This window comes from Rhinoraja longicauda, chromosome 2 (genome assembly GCF_053455715.1).
Source record: "Rhinoraja longicauda isolate Sanriku21f chromosome 2, sRhiLon1.1, whole genome shotgun sequence".
Taxonomy (NCBI): domain Eukaryota; kingdom Metazoa; phylum Chordata; class Chondrichthyes; order Rajiformes; family Arhynchobatidae; genus Rhinoraja; species Rhinoraja longicauda.
Genome location: NC_135954.1, coordinates 2,888,015 through 2,908,173, shown reverse-complemented (window position 1 = coordinate 2,908,173; position 20,159 = coordinate 2,888,015). Strand labels below are relative to the sequence as shown.

At 48.9% G+C, this 20,159-nt stretch overlaps 1 protein-coding gene across 1 annotated transcript in view; it reads right to left on the bottom strand.

Annotated features, from left to right (window-relative positions):
* The window catches only part of LOC144611003 (solute carrier family 22 member 23-like), a 71,250-nt gene that overhangs the window by 16,118 nt on the left and 34,973 nt on the right, over positions 1-20,159 (bottom strand). The window contains exons 4-5 of the mRNA XM_078430098.1: positions 1,716-1,884; positions 545-672 (exon numbers count right to left, since the gene is read on the bottom strand). Of these exons, the coding sequence (XP_078286224.1) occupies positions 545-672; positions 1,716-1,884 (297 nt within the window). The remainder of the gene's footprint in view (positions 1-544; positions 673-1,715; positions 1,885-20,159) is intronic.

Below are 20,159 nucleotides of genomic sequence, written 5' to 3'. Positions count from 1 at the left end.
TATCATCTGCAAATTTGCTAATGGTACTTTTAATCCCTTCATCTAAGTCATTAATGTATATCGTAAATAGCTGGGGTCCCAGCACCGAACCTTGCGGTACCCCACTGGTCACTGCCCCCATTCCGAAAGGGACCCATTTATCCCCACTCTTTGCTTTCTGTCTGTCAACCAATTTTCCATCCATGTCAGTACCCTACCCCCAATACCATGTGCTCTAATTTTGCCCACTAATCTCCTATGTGGGACCTTGTCGAAGGCTTTCTGAAAGTCGAGGTACACCACATCCACCGACTCTCCCCTGTCAATTTTCCTAGTTACATCCTCAAAAAATTCCAGTAGATTTGTCAAGCACGATTTCCCCTTCGTAAATCCATGCTGACTCGGAATGATCCTGTTACTGCTATCCAAATGCTCAGCAATTTCGTCTTTTATAATTGACTCCAGCATCTTCCCCACCACTGATGTCAGACTACCATGTGCTCTAATTTTTAGTTTAGAGATAGTTCATAGAGATAGCTTGGAGATCAATGTCGTTAACGTTTACCTGATATAAATTCCAACACATCATCTTCGGGTTCCTGCTGGTGCTTGTGTGCGTAATCTAACAATAAATCTTTGGCAGCTTGTGACTGGTGTGTGGCGAGCAGCCAGCTGAGAGATTCTGGGAAAATGCTGAGAAGGCAAGGAGCAAGCTGATTAGCAGAGCAAACTGAAGGCACAGCAGCCCAAGGGGCAAGAGTTACCTGGTTCACCCACCACCTCCCCCACCCGAACCACCCCCTACCCCCACACACCGTCCTCGCCCAGCAAACATTGTGGACGCAGCCCAGACCATCACGCCAACCAACCTCCCTCCCCCAACCCGAAACGCCACCCATTCCTTCTCTCCAAGATGCTGCCTGTCCCGCTGAGTTACTCCATATTTACATATCTATGAGAAGGAACCGCAGATGCTGGTTTCAACCCAAGATCGACACAAAATGCTGGAGTAACTCAGCGGGACAGGCGGCAACTCTGGTTAAAAGGAATGGGCGAGGTTTTGGATCGAGATCCTTCTTCACCCATGGGTAGGTGGGTGGATGAACACTTGGAAAATGGATGGGTGGGTGAGTGGGTGAGAGGGTGGGTGGGATGGGTTGGGTGGAATTGGGTAGGTGGATGGGTGGGTGGATGGGTGGGTGGGTGGGTTGGTAGGGCGGGTGAGTGGGTGGATGGATGGGTGGGTTGGGTGGCTGGGTGGGTGGGTGGGTAGGTGGATGGGTGGGTGGGTGGGTGAGTGGATGGGTGGGTTTCTTGTGGAATTGGGTGAGTGAGTAGGTGGGTGGGTGGGTGGATGGATGGTTGGTTGGTTGGATGGATGAATGGAAGGTTGGGTGGGTGGGTGGGAGGGTGGGCGGGTTGGGTGGAATTGGGTGAGTGAGTGGTTGGATGGGTGGGTGGATGGATTGGGTGGGTGAGTGGGCGTGTGGATTGAATGGGTGGGTGTGTGGGTGGGTGTGTGGGTGGATGAATGGATGGTTCGGTGGATGGGTGGGTGGGTGAGTGGGTAGATGGGTGGGTGGGTGGATGGTTGGTTGGTTGGTTGGTTGGTTAGATGAATGGAAGGTTGGGTGGGTGGGCAGGTTGGGTGGAATTGGGTGGTGGATGGGTGGGTGGGTGGGTGGGTTGGGTGGATGGATAGGTGTATGATACATACCACAGATGTGAGTACTTACCACCAGTAAGGGATCATGAAGATGAATGGGCAGATGATGACGGTCTGCAGTACCTGCCAATTGCGACAGAGGGCAGCGAGGCCGGGAGTCAGTAGCTGCCCCCCCATGGCGATGAAGCTGGCCACCATGGCGATCATGAAGCGCTGGTTGGATTGTGCCATCTCGATCCCTGTCATCAAACACAAGAGACCGGCGTCACCACAAGGGTTGACGTGGGGAAGAGCTTGGGTGGGTGGGTGGGTGTCTGTACCCAACCCACCCACCCAAAACCACCCATCCATCCACCCACCCACCCACCCAATTCCACCCAATCTCTTTCATTCATTTCCTCTGTGCTCCTTCTCATACCTCTCCCCTGACTCTCAGTCTGAAGAAGAATATCAAGTAGGAATGAACTGCAGAGGCTGGTTTAAACCGAAGGTAGGCACAAAATGCTGGAGTAACTCAGCGGGACAGGCAGCATCTTTGGTGATAAAGAATGGGTGACGTTTCGGGTCGAGACCCTTCTACGGACTGAAGAATGATCTCGAACCGAAAGTCTAAAGAAGGGTCTCGACCCGAAACGTCACCTATCCATGTTCTCCACAGATGCTGCCTGACCCGCTGAGTTACTCCAGCACTCTGTGAAACGTCACCTATCCATGTTCTCCCCTGTTCGAGGGCCTGAGCTACAGGGAGAGGTTGAGCAGGAAGATGAGGAGCGCAGGAAGATGAGGAGAGATCTTATGGAGGTGTACAAAATCATGAGAGGAATAGGCAGGGTCAACATGACCTCCCAACATCTATACTCAACAATCTGACACGGGCGGCACGGTGGCGCAGCGGTAGAGTTGCTGCTTTACAGCGAATGCAGCGCCGGAGACTCAGGTTCGATCCTGACTACGGGTGCTGCACTGTACGGAGTTTGTACGTTCTCCCCGTGACCTGCGTGGGTTTTCTCCGAGATCTTCGGTTTCCTCCCACACTCCAAAGACGTACAGGTATGTAGGTTAATTGGCTGGGTAAATGTGAAAATTGTCCCTAGTGGGTGTAGGATAGTGTTAAGGTGCGGGGATCGCTGGGCGGCACGGACTTGGAGGGCCGAAAAAGGCCTGTTTCCGGCTGTATATATATGATATGATGATATGATATGATGAAGGCCAATGTGCCAAAAGCCTCTTTGAGCTTGTGGAAGGACTGTTCAGAAGCCTGATAACTAAGGGGAAGAAGCTGTCGCTGAGTCTGGTGGTGCGCGCTTTCAAGCTTCTGCACCTTCTGCAGACGGGAGAGGGGCGAAGAAGGAATGATGAGAGTGGGGGTGGCACGGTGGCGCGGCGGTAGAGTTGCTGCCTCACAGCGCCAGAGACCCGGGTTTGATCCCAACTACGGGCGCTGTCTGTACGGAGTTTGAACGTTCTCCCCGTGACCTGCGTTGGTCTTCTCCGGGTGCTACGGTTTCACATAGAAAATCACGTAGAAAATAGGTGCAGGAGGAGGCCATTTGGCCCTTCGAGCCAGCACCGCCATTCATTGTGATCATGGCTGATCATCCACAATCAGTAACCCGTGCCTGCCTTCTCCCCATATCCCTTGATCCTGGCTAGCCCCTGGAGCTCTATCTAACTCTCTTTTAAATTCATCCAGTGAATTGGCCTCCACTGCCCTCTGTGGCACACACTCCCACCCTCTAAAGACGTGCGGGTTTGAGGTTAATTGGTTTCAGTAGATTGTTAATGGTCCCTAGTGTAGGATAGTGTTCGTGTACAGGTTGATTGCTAGTTGGCACGAACTTGGTGGGCCGAAGGGCCTGTTTCCCCGCCGTATCTCTAAATTAGAGACTAAAGTAGGGTTGACAACTGTCCCGTATTAGCCGGGACATCCGTATTTTGGGCTAAATTGGTTTGTCCCATACAGGGTCACCCTTATCCCGTATTAGGCCCGGACGGCACTGTAGGCCCGGACACTGTAGGCCCGGGCACTGTAGGGCCGGACATTGTAGGCCCGGGCACTGTAGGCCGAGGGCCGCTGTAGGCCCAAACAGTGTAGGCCCGGAAGCCGCTGTAGTCCCGGACAGGGTAGGCCCGGAGGCTGCCTGACAGAGGTTGCGTAGCAACCTGCCTCCCGTCCTGGGCGGCCACCATTGGTGGAGCGGGAGCACGTGGCCACTAGCCGGGTGAAGTCACATGGGGCACGGGGTGGTGACGTCACCTTTTGTCCCTTATTTCGGTGTGAGATAGTTGGCAACCCCTAAGTCTGAAGGAGGAATGACCTAGGTTTATTTGGAGATCGACTGATATAAGCTTGTTCTAGTTCCAACCACCATGGCCAAATGCAGTGTGCATAAATCTTAAATTCAATAATAACAAGAGTGAATGTTCCTTGAATAAAAATTGGGCCAAAAATCTTTAAACGCTTCATCTAACATTTGCATTTTGTTTAATTTTGTATTTTCAAAGAATAAGATCGTGTTGATCTTTCTTTTGTAATCATGCAGTGAAGCGTTTTGGCTGGAGATGGTTATCTGGATATAGATCATGAACTTAATTTAGTGCTTTGACATTGTACAGGTCTACACCTGCTTCAGGCAGCTCTACTGAGTCCAATAAAATACAGATTAATTATTAATCTTGCCACATGGCAAAGCAGGTTTGGGTTCAGAACTTTCCAGAACAGTACAGCATCACCACAGGCCCTTCGGCCCACAATGCCCGTGCAAGAACAGGAAGGCGGATTATTATCTGAATGGTATCAAGTTAGGAAATGGGGAAGTACAAAGAGATCTGGGTGTCCTTGCTCATCAGTCACTAAAAGTTAGCTTGCAGGTACAGCAGGCAGCGGAGAAAGCTAATGACATAGACAATAGACAATAGGTGCAGGAGGAGGCCATTCGGCCCTTCGAGCCAGCACCGCCATTCAATGTGATCATGGCTGATCATTCTCAATCAGTACCCCGTTCCTGCCTTCTCCCCATACCCCCTGACTCCGCTATCCATAAGAGCTCTATCTAGCTCTCTCTTGAATGCATTCAGAGAGAAACACGTTGGCCTTTATGACAAGAGGAGTTGAGTATAGGAGCAAAGAGGTCCTTCTGCAGTTGTACAAGGCCCTAGTGAGACCGCACTTGGAGTACTGTGTGCAGTTTTGGTCTCCAAATTTTTTAGATTTAGATTTAGATTCAGCGCGGAATTAGGCCCTTCGGCCCACCGGGTCCGCACCGCCCAGCGATCCCCACACATTAACACTATCCTACACCCACTAGGGACAATTTTTACATTTGCCCAGCCAATTAACCTACATACCTGTAGGAGGAAACCGAAGATCTCGGAGAAAACCCAGGCAGGTCACGGGGAGAACGTACAAACTCCGTACAGACGGCGCCCGTAGTCAGGATCGAACCTGTGACTCTGGCGCTGCATTCACTGTAAGGCGGCAACTCTACCGCTGCGCCACCGTGCCGCCTAATTTGAGGAAGGATATTCTTGCTATTGAGGGCGTGTAGCGTAGGTTCACTAGGTTAATTCCCGGAATGGCGGGACTATCTTATGTTGAAAGACTGGAGCGACTAGGCTTGTATATGCTGGGATTTGGAAGGATGAGAGGGGATCTTATCTAAACATATAAGATTATTAAGGGATTGGACACATTAGAGGCAGGAAACATGTTCCCAACGTTGGGGGAGTCCAGAACCAGGGGTCACAGTTTAAGAATAAGGGGTAGACCATTTAGAACTGAGATGGGGAAAAACCTTTTTCACCCAGAGAGTTGTGAATCGGTGGAATTCTCTGCCACAGAAAGCAGTGGAGGCCAATTCACTGGATGTTTTCAAGAGAGAGTTAGATTTAGCTCTTAGGGCTAGTGGGATCAAGGGATTTGGGGAGAAGGCAGGAACGGGGTACTGATTTTGGATGATCAGCCATGATCACATTGAATGGCGGTGCTGGCTTGAAGGGCCGAATGGCCTCCTTCTGCACCTATTTTCTATGTTTCTATGTCCCTCCATATCCATGTGCCTGTCCAAAAGACTCTTAAACACCACTATCGTATCTGCCTCCACCCTCAATCCTGGCAGTGCGTTCCAGGCCCCCACCACCCTCTGTGTGAAAAAAAACTTGTTCCACACACCTTATAGAGAAATACACCATGAAAACAGGCCCTTCGGCCCAACTTGCCCACACTGACCAACATGTCCCAGCTACACTAGTCCTACCTGCCTACATTTGGTCCATTTCCCTCCAAACCTGTCCTATCCACGTACCAGTCTAAATGTATCTTAAATGCTGACTCAACTAACTCCTCCGGCAGCTCGTTCCGTACACCCACCACCCAGCACTCTGTGAAACGTCACCTATCCACGTTCTCCACAGATGCTGCCTGACCCGCTGAGTTACTCTAGCACTCTGTGAAACGTCACCTATCCACGTTCTCCACAGATGCTGCCTGACCCGCTGAGTTACTCCAGCACTGTGTGAAACGTCACCTATCCATGTTCTCCACAGATGCTGCCTGACCCGCTGAATTACTCCAGCACTCTGTGAGCCACACAACAGGAGCAGATGGAATGGGCTTTCAATCGACTTGTGTTGTTCAGGGTTATTTATTTTAGGATGAGTTTGGATGAAAGGGAACAATTCATCGAGCAGTGAGAGCAGAGAGCAGACAGCAGTCACAGTTCCGATTAACAGCAACAGTCCTTAGCCATTGTTGCTAGCTGCTGACACAGCAGAAAGACACACCAGCCTCTCAGCACGGTGGCGCAGCGGTAGAGTTGCTGCCTCACAGCGCCCGAGACCCGGGTTCCATCCTGACTACGGGCGCTGTCTGTACGGAGCTTGTACATTCTCCCCGTGACCTACGTGGGTTTTCTCCGGGTGCTCCGGTTTCCTCCCACACTCCAAAGACGTACAAACGGTTTGTAGGTTAATTGGCTTCGGTAAAATTGTAAATTGTCCCTAGTGTGTGTGTGGGATGGTGCTCGTTTGCGGTGACCGCTGTTCGGCTCGGACTCGGTGGGCCGAAGGTTTTGTTTCCGCGCTGAGTCTCTGAACCAGGGGCCACACAGTCTAAGAATAAAGGGGAGGCCATTTAAAACTGAGGTGAGAAAAATTTGTGGAATTCTCTGCCACAGAGGACAGTGGAGGCCAATTCACTGGATGAATTTAAAAGAGAGTTAGATCGAACTCTAGGGGCTAGTGGAATCAAGGGATATGGGGAGAAGGCAGGCACGGGTTACTGATTGTGGATGATCAGCCATGATCACAATGAATGGCGGTGCTGGCTCGAAGGGCCGAATGGCCTCCTCCTGCACCTATTTAAATTAAAAAAAAGTAAATACATAAAACTAAACGAACAGTGAGTCTTTAGAGGAACTTATGCCTAATAAATAACATAATCAGCTCCATCGGGACACACTAGGAATTCAGATGAGATTTACCTGAGACAGTCTCACCCACTGAGACCACACCTGGAAAATGGTGTTCTGTTTAGTTTAGTTTAGTTTAGAGATACAGCGCGGAAACAGGCCCTTTCGGCCCACCGGGTCCGCGCCGCCCAGCGATCCTCGCACACTAACACTATCCTACACACACTAGGGACAATTTTACATTTTATACCAAGCCAATTAACGTACAAATCTGCACGTCTTTGGAGCGTGGGAGGAAACCGAAGATCTCGGAGAAAACCCACGCAGGTCACGGGGAGAACGTACAAACTCCGTACAGACAGCACCCGTAGTCGGGATGGAACCCGGGTCTCCGGCGCTGCATTCGCTGTAAGGCAGCAACTCTACCGTGCCAAATGGGTATCGTTTTTGCACCATCGTAAAGTCAAAATATCGTAAGTCGAAGCATCGTAAGTCGAGGAGCATCTGTACAATGTGGAAACAGGCCCTTCGGCCCACCGAGTCTGTGATCGCCCCGTACACTAACACTATCTACACATTGGTTTAGTTTAGTTTAGTTTAGAGATACAGCGCGGAAACAGGCCCTTTCGGCCCACCGGGTCCTCGCCGACCAGCGATCCCCGCACACTAACACTATCCTACACACACTAGGGACAATTTTTTAAAAACGTTTACCAAGCCACTTAACGTACAAAACCTGTACATGGTTGGATTGTGGGAGGAAACTGAAGATCTCGGAGAAAACCCACGCAGGTCACGGGGAGAACCTACAAACTATGCTGCTGGCCTTGCCGAGGCAGCGTGAGGTGTAGATGGAGTCAATGGATGGGAGGTTGGATTGTGTGATGGTCTGGGCTGCGTCCACACTTTGCGGCAATTTCGTGCGGGATTAACTCAGCGGGTCATGGAGCGACTCTGGAGAAATAGGTTGGCCGGCGTTTCGGGTCAGGACCCTTCTTCAGACACTTCTTCAACCAGCCTGAAGAATGGGCTTGACCCGAAACGTCAACCACCCTTTTTCTCCAGGGATGCTTGCTGACTGACCCGCTGAGTTACTCCAGCACTCTGCGAAACATTACCTATCCATGTTCTCCAGCGATGCTGTCTGATCCGCTGAGTTACTCCAGCACTCTGTGAAACGTCACCGATCCATGTCCTCCAGACGTTGCCTGACCCGCTGAGTTACTCCAGCACTCTGTGTCTAACAAGCATAGAGGGATATGGGCCTAACATGGAGAAATAGGACTAGCTTTGATGGGACGTGTTGGTCGGCATGGATGGATTGTCTCCATGCTCTATGTGATTCTATGATTCCGTTTGTATCATAAGGTCATAAGTGGCCTTATGACTAAAGGTGTCACAAAATGCTGGAGTAACTCAGCAGGTCAGGCAGCATCTAGGAGAGAGGGAATGGGTGACGTTTCGGGTCGAGACCCTTCTTCAGACTTCAGACAGTGATTCCTTATGACTTAAGGTCATAATTAAGGTCAAATTAAGTTCAAAATTAGGCCATTCAGCCCATCAAGTCTACTCCACCATTCAATCATGGCTGATCTATATCTCCCTCCCAACCTCATTCTCTCTGCCTTCTCCCCATAATTCCTGACATCCGTAATAATCGTACTGGAATTTAGAAGGATGAGAGGAGATCTTATCGAAACGTATAAGATTATTAAGGGGTTGGACACGTTAGAGGCAGGAAACATGTTCCCAATGTTGGGGGAGTCCAGAACCAGGGGCCACAGTTTAAGAATAAGGGGTAGGCCATTTAGAACGGAGATGAGGAAAAACTTTTTCAGTCAGAGAGTTGTGAATCTGTGGAATTCTCCGCCTCAGAAGGCAGTGGAGGCCAATTATCTGAATGCATTCAAGAGAGAGCTAGATAGAGCTCTTAAGGATAGCGGAGTCAGGGGGTATGGGGAGAAGGCAGGAATGGAGTACTGATTGAGAATGATCAGCCATGATCACATTGAATGGCGATGCTGGCTCAAAGAGCCGAATGGCCTCCTCCTGCATTTATTGTCTATTAATCAAGAATCTATCTCTGACTTAAAAATATCCACTGACGGCCTCCACAGCCGTCAGTGGTGAAGAATTCCACAAATTCACCACCCTCTGACTAAAGAAGTTCCTCCTCATCTCCTTCCTAAAGGAACGTCCTTTAATTCTGAGGCTGTGGCCTCTGGTCCTAGACTCTCCCACTAGTGGAAACATCCTCTCCACATCCACTCTCTCCAGGCCGCTCACTATTCTGTAAGTTTCAACAAGGTTCCCTCCTCATCCTTCTAAACTCCAGCACACATCCTCTGTCATATTTCAATACGGGGAGAAAAGATGAGGTACGAGGGTAAACTAGCCAATAATATAAAGGAAGATAGCAAAAGTTTTTTTAGGTACGTGAAGAGGAAAAAAATAGTCAAGGCAAATGTGGGTCCCTTGAAGACAGAAGCAGGGGAATTTATTATGGGGAACAAAGAAATGGTAGACGAGTTAAACCGTTACTTTGGATCTGTCTTCACTGAGGAAGATACACACAATCTCCCAAATGTTCTAGGGGCCGGAGAACCTAGGGTGATGGAGGAACTGAAGGAAATCCACATTAGGCAGGAAATGGTTTTGGGTAGACTGATGGGACTGAAGGCTGATAAATCCCCAGGGCCTGATGGTCTGCATCCCAGGGTACTTAAGGAGGTGGCTCTAGAAATAGTGGAAGCATTGGAGATCATTTTTCAATGTTCTATAGATTCAGGATCAGTTCCTGTGGATTGGAGGATAGCAAATGTTATCCCACTTTTTAAGAAAGGAGGGAGAGAGAAAACGGGTAATTATAGACCAGTTAGTCTGACATCAGTGGTGGGGAAGATGCTGGAGTCAATTATAAAAGACAAAATTGCTGAGCATTTGGATAGCAGTAACAGGATCATTCCGAGTCAGCATGGATTTACGAAGGGGAAATCATGCTTGACAAATCTACTGGAATTTTTTGAGGATGTAACTAGGAAAATTGACAGGGGAGAGTCAGTGGATGTGGTGTACCTCGACTTTCAGAAAACCTTCGACAAGGTCCCACATAGGAGATTAGTGGGCAAAATTAGGGCACATGGTATTGGGGGTAGGGTGCTGACATGGATAGAAAATTGGTTGACAGACAGAAAGCAAAGAGTGGGAATAAATGGGTCCCTTTCGGAATGGCAGGCAGTGACCAGTGGGGTACCGCAAGGTTCGGTGCTGGGACCCCAGCTATTTACGATATACATTAATGACTTAGACGAAGGGATTAAAAGTACCATTAGCAAATTTGCAGATGATACTAAGCTGGGGGGTAGTGTGAATTGTGAGGAAGATGCAATAAGGCTGCAGGGTGACTTGGACAGGTTGTGTGAGTGGGCGGATACATGGCAGATGCAGTTTAATGTAGATAAGTGTGAGGTTATTCACTTTGGAAGTAAGAATAGAAAGGCAGATTATTATCTGAATGGTGTCAAGTTAGGAGGAGGGGGAGTTCAACGAGATCTGGGTGTCCTAGTGCATCAGTCAATGAAAGGAAGCATGCAGGTACAGCAGGCAGTGAAGAAAGCCAATGGAATGTTGGCCTTCATAACAAGAGGAGTTGAGTATAGGAGCAAAGAGGTCCTTCTACAGTTGTACCGGGCCCTGGTGAGACCGCACCTGGAGTACTGTGTGCAATTTTGGTCTCCAAATTTGAGGAAGGATATTCTTGCTATGGAGGGCGTGCAGCGTAGGTTCACTAGGTTAATTCCCGGAATGGCGGGACTGTCGTATGTTGAAAGGCTGGAGCGATTGGGCTTGTATACACTGGAATTTAGAAGGATGAGGGGGGATCTTATTGAAACATATAAGATAATTAGGGGATTGGACACATTAGAGGCAGGAAACATGTTCCCAATGTTGGGGGAGTCCAGAACAAGGGGCCACAGTTTAAGAATAAGGGGTAGGCCATTTAGAACGGAGATGAGGAAGAACTTTTTCAGTCAGAGAGTGGTGAAGGTGTGGAATTTTCTGCCTCAGAAGGCAGTGGAGGCCAGTTCGTTGGATGCTTTCAAGAGAGAGCTGGATAGAGCTCTTAAGGATAGCGGAGTGAGGGGGTATGGGGAGAAGGCAGGAACGGGGTACTGATTGAGAGTGATCAGCCATGATCGCATTGAATGGCGGTGCTGGCTCGAAGGGCTGAATGGCCTCCTCCTGCACCTATTGTCTATTGTCTATTGTCAGTGCGTGGGGAAAGGGTGGAATATTACATTGCATCTTAACTGTAGACATGGTAAATTACTAACATTGCGTCGTCAATAATTAAAGAGGAGCTTGCAAGATGAGATTAGAAACATAGTTATTTGTGCAAAATGTAGACAGAAGTTAATTCATAACATTAGATATAAGGAACTGCAGATGCTGGAATCTTAAGCAAAATACAGAGTGCTGAAGTAACTCAGTGGGTCAGGCAGCATCTCTGGGGAACATGGATAGGTGACGTTTCACAGAGTGCTGGAGTAACTCAGCGGGTCAGGCAGCATCTCTGGAGAACATGGATAGGTGAACGTTTCACAGAGTGCTGGAGTAACTCAGCGGGTTAGGCAGCAATCTGTGTAGGGTGGCACGGTGGCGCAGCGGTAGAGTTGCTGCCTCACAGCGAATGCAGCGCCGGAGACTCGGGTTCCATCCTGACTACGGGTGCTGTCTGTACGGAGTTTGTACGTTCTCCCCGTGACTTGCGTGGGTTTTCTACGAGATCTTCGGTTTCCTCCCACACTCCAAAGACGTTAAGGTTTGCAGGTTACTTGGCTTGGTGTAAATGTAAATTTGTCCCTCTTGTGTGTAGGATCGTGTTAGTGTGGGCCGAAGGGCCTGTTTCCGCATTGTATCTCCAAACAAAACAGAACTGAACTAAAGACTCTCTGACTGTGTGGTGACTGTGCAGAAACGCCGCAGGTTTGCCAGGCGCCATTCCAAGTCTGTAACCACTAACTGGCTATCTGCAGATACTAATGTAGTATCTACAATAGCTGAACAACCACTTTCAAGGGCTGTACAGTCATTTGAAAGAGAGATGGATGCTTGTGTACTGAGAGCATTCTCATCATGAGGGCGTGCAGCGTAGGTTTACTAGGTTAATTCCTGGAATGGCGTGACTGTCATATGTTGAAAGACTGGAGCGACTAGGCTTGTATACACTGGAATTTAGAAGGATGAGAGGAGATCTTATCAAAACGTATAAGATTATTAAGGGGTTGGACACGTTAGAGGCAGGAAACATGTTCCCAATGTTGGGGGAGTCCAGAACCAGGGGCCACAGTTTAAGAATAAGGGGTAGGCCATTTAGAACTGAGATGAGGAAAAACTTTTTCAGTCAGAGAGTTGTGAATCTGTGGAATTCTCTGCCTCAGAAGGCAGTGGAGGCCAAGTCTCTGAATGCATTCAAGAGAGAGCTAGATAGAGCTCTAAAGGATAGCGGAGTCAGGGGGTATGGGGAGAAGGCAGGAACGGGGTACTGATTGAGAATGATCAGCCATGATCACTTGGATGGCGGTGCGTACAGGCTCGAAGGGCCGAATGGCCTCCTCCTGCACCTATTGTCTATTGTCTATCTGCAGCCCACACCCTGCGTCCCTATCATCCCTATTCCATTTTTTATATGTTCAAAAGTGATAGAAGCAGAGTTAGGCCATTCGGCCCATCGAGTCCACTCCGCCATTCAATCATGGCTGATCTATCTCTCCCTCCTAACCCCATTCTCCTGCCTTCCCCCGCCCCCATCACCCTTGGCAACCGTACTGTGGGGCAGCACAGCGGTAGAGTTGCTGTCTCACAGCGCCGGAGACCCGGGTTCGATCCCGACTACGGGTGCCGTCTGTACGGAGTTTGTACGTTCTCCCCGTGACCTGCGTGGGTTTTCTCCGGGTGCTCCGGTTTCCTCCCGCACTGCGAAGACGTGCATAAATACAATGAAGCTGAAGTCAACTGCAATAGGTAAGGCAAAGGGAAAGATCCAAAGAAGGTTTATCAAGTTCGGCATGTCCCCAACAACTCTCACCAACGTCTACAGATGACCCATAGAAAGCATTTTATCAGGATGCATCACAGCTCGGTTTGGGAACAGCTCCATCCAAGACCGCAAGGAATTGCAGAGAATTGTGGACGCAGCCCAGACCATCACACAAACCAACCTCCCTTCCACTGACTCCATCTACACCTCACGCTGCCTCGGCAAGGCCAGCAGCATCATCAAGGACCAGTCTCACCCCGGCCACTCCCTCTTCTCCCCTCTCCCATCAGACAAGAGGTACAGAAGTGTGAAAACGCACACCTCCAGATTCAGGGGCAGTTTCTTCCCGGCTGTTATCAGGCAACTGAACCGTCCTCTCACCAACTAGGATCCCATCTACCTCATTGGAGGCCTTCGGACTATCTTTAATCGGACTTTACTGGCTTTACCTTGCATTAAACGTTATTCCTTTTATCCTGTATCTGCACACTGCGGACGGATCGATTGTAATCATGTGTTGTCTTTCTGCTGACTGGTTAGCACGCAACAAAAGCTTCTCACTGTACCTCGGTACACGTGACAATAAACTAACTGAAGATACAGGGTGCAGAATATAGTTCTCAGCATCGTAGCGCATCAGTTCCACAGACAAAGTCCAATGTCCGCAATGGGGTAGAGGTGAATCGGACAGTACCCTGGCTTATGGAAGGGCCGTTCAGAAGCCTGACAACAGAGGGGAAGAGGCTGTTCCTGAGTCTGGTGGTGCGCGCTTTCAAGCTTCTGTACCTTCTGCCGGTCGGGAGCGGGGAGAAGAAGGAATGACCGGGGTGGGACAGGGACACGTCTGGGATTATGTCGGCTGCTTTGCCGAGGCAGCGTGAAGTGCAGATGGAGTCGATGGTGGGGAGTGTGGTGTGTGTGTGTGATGGGCCACATCTACAATGGTGGGGAGTGCGATGTGTGTGTGTGGACTAGGCCACATCTACAATGGTGGGGTGTGTGGTGTGTGTGTGATGGACTGGGCCACATCTACAATGGTGGGGAGTGTGTGTGAGTGTGATGGACTGGGCTACATCTACAATGGTGGGGTCGGGTGTGTGATGGACCGGGCTCCATCTACAATGGTGGGGTGTGTGGTGTGTGTGATGGACTGGGCTCCATCTACAATGGTGGGGTGTGGGGTGTGTGGTGTGTGTGTGTGATGGACTGGGCTACATCTACAATGGTGGGGTCGGGTGTGTGATGGACCGGGCTACATCTACAATGGTGGGGTCGGGTGTGTGATGGACCGGGCTACATCTACAATGGTGGGGAGTGTGGTGTGTGTGTGATGGACTGGGCCACATCCACATCTCTACAATTTCCAGCGGTCTTGGGCAGGGCAGGCCATTCTGAAAACAAGATTTATGTTTAGGTTGGAGGGAAAGAAAACTGCAGATGCTGGTTCAAATCGAAGGTAGACACAAAATGCTGGAGTAACTCAGCGGGACAGGCAGCATCTCGGGAGAGAAGGAATGGGTGACGTTTCGGGTCGAGACCCTTCTTCAGTCTAAGGAAGACCTCCAGCGTTTTGTGTCTGCCTTTATGTTTAGGTTTATTATTGTCAGGTGTACTGGGGTACAGTAGAAAGCTTTGTTTTCAATGCTATCTAATCAGACCAGATAATATCACTGGTAAATACAGTCAAGTCAAACTCAAGTACAATAGATGGAGCAAAGGGGAAGAAGAAGACGAGTTTAGAGAAGGGTCTCGGAGACCCAAAATGTCACACATTCCTTCTCTCCAGAGATGCTGCCTGACCCGCTGAGTTACTCCAGCACTCTGTGTCTGTCTACTTTCACTGTCCTGCTGATTAATTTTACTGATTGTAAGCCTCGTCCTCACCTTTCCCTCAGCCAACAATAGGTGCAGGAGGAGGCCATTCGCCCCTTCGAGCCAGCACCTCCATTCAATGTGATCATGGCTGATCATCCACAATCAGTATCCCGTTCCTGCCTTCTCCCCATACCCCCTCACTCCGCTATCCTTAAGAGCTCTATCCAGCTCTCTCTTGAAAGCATCCAACGAACTGGCCTCCACTGCCTTCTGATGCAGAGAATTCCACAGATTCACAACTCTCTGACTGAATATGTTTTTCCTCATCTCCGTTCTAAATGGCCTACCCCTTATTCTTAAACTTTGGTGGCATATTCCAGTCCCTTATCATCCTTGGGTAAAGGGGATATTGGTAGCAAAGTCTATTGAAATTCAGTGAGTTGGTGATGTAGGGGACCGGTATTTTGCCTCGTTTCACGGCCGTTGGTGCTCTGGGATGACGGGAGGTTCGATGGAGCGTTTTGTTGAATCTCTTTGTAAATTGCAACAAGTATTAGACTGATTCTGCGGAGCTCTGGGGTATCGCATCCGAGAGAAGTCAACGTATTATCCACGCTTGCTTTGCGCTTGTGGGGTGGGGCAGGGACACACCTGGGGAGGGGGGGGGGGGGGGTGGGGGAAATCTTTCTTTAAAAAAAAAAATCTCTTCCTCGAGGCGTGGCTCGGATGCGGGGCCTTCCATCTCATAGAAACATAGAAAATAGGTGCAGGAGTAGGCCATTCGGCCCTTCGAGCCTGCACCGCCATTCAATATGATCATGGCTGATCATCCAACTCAGTAACCTGTACCTGCCTTCTCTCCATACCCCCCGATCCCTTTAGCAAAAAGGGCCACATCTAACTCCCTCTTAAATATAGCCAATGAACTGGCCTCAACTACCTTCTGTGGCAGAGAATTCCACAGATTCACCGCTCTCTGTGTGAAAAAAAACGTTCTCATCTCGGTCCTAAAAGACTTCCCCCTTATCCTTAAACTGTGACCCCTGGTTCTGGACTTCCCCAACATCGGGAACAATCTTAAGAATTTTGTAAGTTTCTATAAGATCCCCCCTCAATCTTCTAAATTCCAGCGAATACAAGCCGAGTCTATCCAGTCTTTCTTCATATGAAAGTCCTGCCATCCCAGGATCAATCTGGTGAACCTTCTCTGTACTCCCTCTAAGGCAAGAACGTCTTTCCTCAGATTAGGAGACCAAAACTGTACGCAATACTCCAGGTGCGGTCTCACCAAGGCCCTGTACAACTGCAGCAGAACCTCCCTGCTCCTATACTCAAATCCCCTCGCTATGAATGCCAACAAACCATTGGCTTTCTTCACTGCCTGCTGCACCTGCATGCCTACTTTCAATGACTGGTGTACCACGACACCCAGGGGACATCCTTGTGGGGGCTGTGCGAGTCGGTCGCCTCGGTCACCTCGGCAGAAGTCGAACTATCCGTCCGTGGGAGAAGCATGGGGGAAGAGAGAAGATTTTTTTTGCCTTCCATCACAGTGAAGGGGTGTCTGGAGGAGTCACTGTGATGGATGTTTGTGTTAAAATTGTGTGTCTTGTGTCTTTTACTCTGCACTGTTGTGGCTGTGTGGCAAACGATTTTTGTTCAATTCATTTTGTATGACAATGAAGGTAATTCAGATTCAGACAGAGAGAGGGGGAATGCAAGGATTAGGTGCTTGGCCAGATTACCACCCAGCGATATGAATATTGATTTCTCCAACAAACCTTGCATCCCTCTCTCTCCCCCCCAAGTCATCGTACCAGTTTCAAAGTCGTCTTGTTGAGTCTCTTTGGCTGTAACTAGTTTTAGACAATAGACAATAGGTGCAGGAGGAGGCCATTCGGCCCTTCGAGCCTGTACGCACCGCCATTCAATGTGATCATGGCTGATCATTCTCAATCAGTACCCCGTTCCTGCCTTCTCCCCATACCCCCTGACTCCGCTATCCTTAAGAGCTCTATCTAGCTCTCTCTTGAATGCATTCAGAGAATTGGCCTCCACTGCCTTCTGAGGCAGAGAATTCCACAGATTCACAACTCTCTGACTGAAAAAGGTTTTCCTCGTCTCAGTTCTAAATGGCCTACCCCTTATTCTTAAACTGTGGCCCCTTGTTCTGGACTCCCCCAACATTGGGAACATGTTTCCTGCCTCTAACGTGTCCAACCCCTTAATAATCTTATATGTTTCGATAAGATCTCCTCTCATCCTTCTAAATTCCAGTGTATACAAGCCTAGTCGTTCCAGTCTTTCAACATATGATAGTCCCGCCATTCCGGGAATTAACCTAGTAAACCTACGCTGCACGCCCTCAATAGCAAGAATATCCTTCCTCAAATTTGGAGACCAAAACTGCACAGATAGATAGTTGGCTTGTTGAGTCTCTTTGTCTGTAACCAGTTTTCACCTAACCCCGCAGCTAACAATGGCCCGTTTCCTTTACCATCATTACTTTTTTTGCATATCTTTCATTCACTTGTTCTATACCTCTCTATAATCACCGTCTCCATCTCTCATTCCCCTCTCCCCTGACTTTCAGTCTGAAGAAGGGTCTCGGCCCGAAACATCAGCCATTCCTCAACTCGAGATGCTGCCTGACCCGCTGAGTTACTCCAGCATCTTGTGTCTACCAGAGGTCATAATGTTTTGGCTGATTGGTGTATATATAGATATATATATATCTATATATACACCAATACACCCAGTCACCCGTTCCTTCTCTCCTGAGATGCTGCCTGACCTGCTGAGTTACTCCAGCATTTTGTGAAATAAATACCTTCGATTTGTACCAGCATCTGCAGTTATTTTCTTTTATTTATCTATTTATCTATCTGTTTGTCTGTCTGTCTGTCTGTCTGTCTGTCTGTCTGTCTGTCTGTCTGTCTGTCTGTCTGTCTGTCTGTCTGTCTGTCTGTCTGTCAATCTATCAGTCTGTCTGTCTGTCTGTCTGTCTGTCTGTCTGTCTGTCTGTCTGTCTGTCTGTCTGTCTGTCTGTCTGTCTGTCTGTCTGTCTGTCTGTCTGTCTGTCAATCTATCAGTCTGTCTGTCTGTCTGTCTGTCTGTCTGTCTGTCTGTCTGTCTGTCAATCTATCAGTCTGTCTGTCTGTCTGTCTGTCTGTCTGTCTGTCTGTCAGTCTGTCTGTCTGTCTGTCTGTCAGTCTGTCAGTCTGTCAGTCTGTCTGTCTGTCTGTCTGTCTGTCTGTCTGTCTGTCTGTCTGTCTGTCAATCTATCAGTCTGTCTGTCTGTCTGTCTGTCTGTCTGTCTGTCTGTCTGTCTGTCTGTCTGTCTGTCTGTCTGTCTGTCTGTCTATCAATCTATCAGTCTGTCTGTCTGTCTGTCTGTCTGTCTGTCTGTCTGTCTGTCTGTCTGTCTGTCTGTCTGTCTGTCTGTCTGTCTGTCTGTCTGTCTGTCAATCTATCAGTCTGTCTGTCTGTCTGTCTGTCTGTCTGTCTGTCTGTCTGTCTGTCTGTCTATCTATCTATTTATATATATTTCTATATTTATATATATATATATAACTAGCTGCAAACAGAAATTTTGAATCAGCCCTGATGCCAATACCTGGTCACATTGAGGGAGAATATATTCACACAATCCGTTAAAATTACATTTTACATTTGAGTTGGCGCAGCGGTAGAGTTGCTGCCTCACAGCGCCAGAGACCCGGGTTCCATCGTGAATACGGGCGCTGTCTGTACAGAGTTTGTACGTTCTCCCCGTGACCTGCGTGGGTTTTCTCTGTGATCTCCGGTTCCCTCCCACACTCCAAAGAGGTACAGGTTTGTTGGTTAATCGGCTTGGTATAAATGTAAATTGTCCCTAGTGTGTGTGTAGGACAGTGTTAATGTGCAGGGATCGCTGGGCGGCGCGGACCCGGTAGGCCGAAAGAGCCTGTTTCCACGCTGTAATCTGGAAACTAAATTCTGGCCCAGAAGAAATAAATACTGGGACGCATGTGATTTGCTTTTTTTTTTTTAAACAGAAATCCCTACAAGTTAATGCAATTATCCGAACCCGTCTAACCCGATTATTCAACACATCAGACAGCTGAGAACCTCCCGAGACTGATTTACTTCCAATACACCCACCACCCTTTGTGTAAATGTGGTAATTTCAACAGTCATAGAGTCATAGAGTGATACAGTGTGGAAATAGGCCTTTCGGCCCAACTCGCCCACACCGGCCAACAATGTCCCAGTTACACTAGTCCCACCTGCCTGCGCTTGGTCCATATCCCTTCAAACCTGTCCTATCCATGTACCTGTCCAACTGTTTCTTAAACGATGGGATAGTCCCAGTCTCAACTACCTCCTCCGGCTGCTTGTTCCATACACCCATCACCCTCTGTGTGGAAATGTTACCCCTCGGATTCCTATTAAAACTTTTCCCCTTCACCTTGAACCTATGTCCTCTGGTCCTCGATTCCTCTAATCTGGGTACAAGACTCTGTGCGTCTACCCGATCTATTCCTCTCATGATTTTGTGCACCTCTATAAGATCTCCCCTCATCCTCCTGCGCTCCATGGAATAGAGACCCAGCCTGCTCAACTAAGAGATGTGGCAAGTTCCATGATATGATATGACAGAACATTATTTATCTCAATTTTCCACCTGGGATAACTATCGCCAGAGGTGGTAGTTGAGGCAGGAACTATCACACTTCAGTTTAGTTCATGAATTCATAAGTTCTAGAAGCAGAATTCGGCCATTCGGCCCATCAAGTCTACTCCGCCATACAATCATGGCTGATCTATCTCTCCCTCCTAACCCCATTCTCCTGCCTTCTCCCCATAACCCCTGACACCCGCACTAATCAAGAATCTATCTATCTTTGCCTTAAAAATATCCACTGACTTGGTCTCCACAGCCGTCTGCGGCAATGAATTCCACAGATTCATCAACCCCCTGACTAAAGAAATTCCTCCTCATCTCCTTCCTAAAGGTACGTCCTTTAATTCTGAGGCTGTGCCCTCTGGTCCCAGACTCTCCCACTAGTGGAAACATCCTCTCCACATCCACTCTATCCAGGCCTTTCACTACTCGGTAAGTTTCAATGAGGTCCCCCCTCATCCTTCTAAACTCCAGCGAGTACAGGCCCAGTGCCGACACACGCTCATCATATGTTAACCCACTCATTCCTGGGATCATTCTTGTAAACCTCCTCTGGACCCTCTCCAGAGCCAGCACATCCTTCCT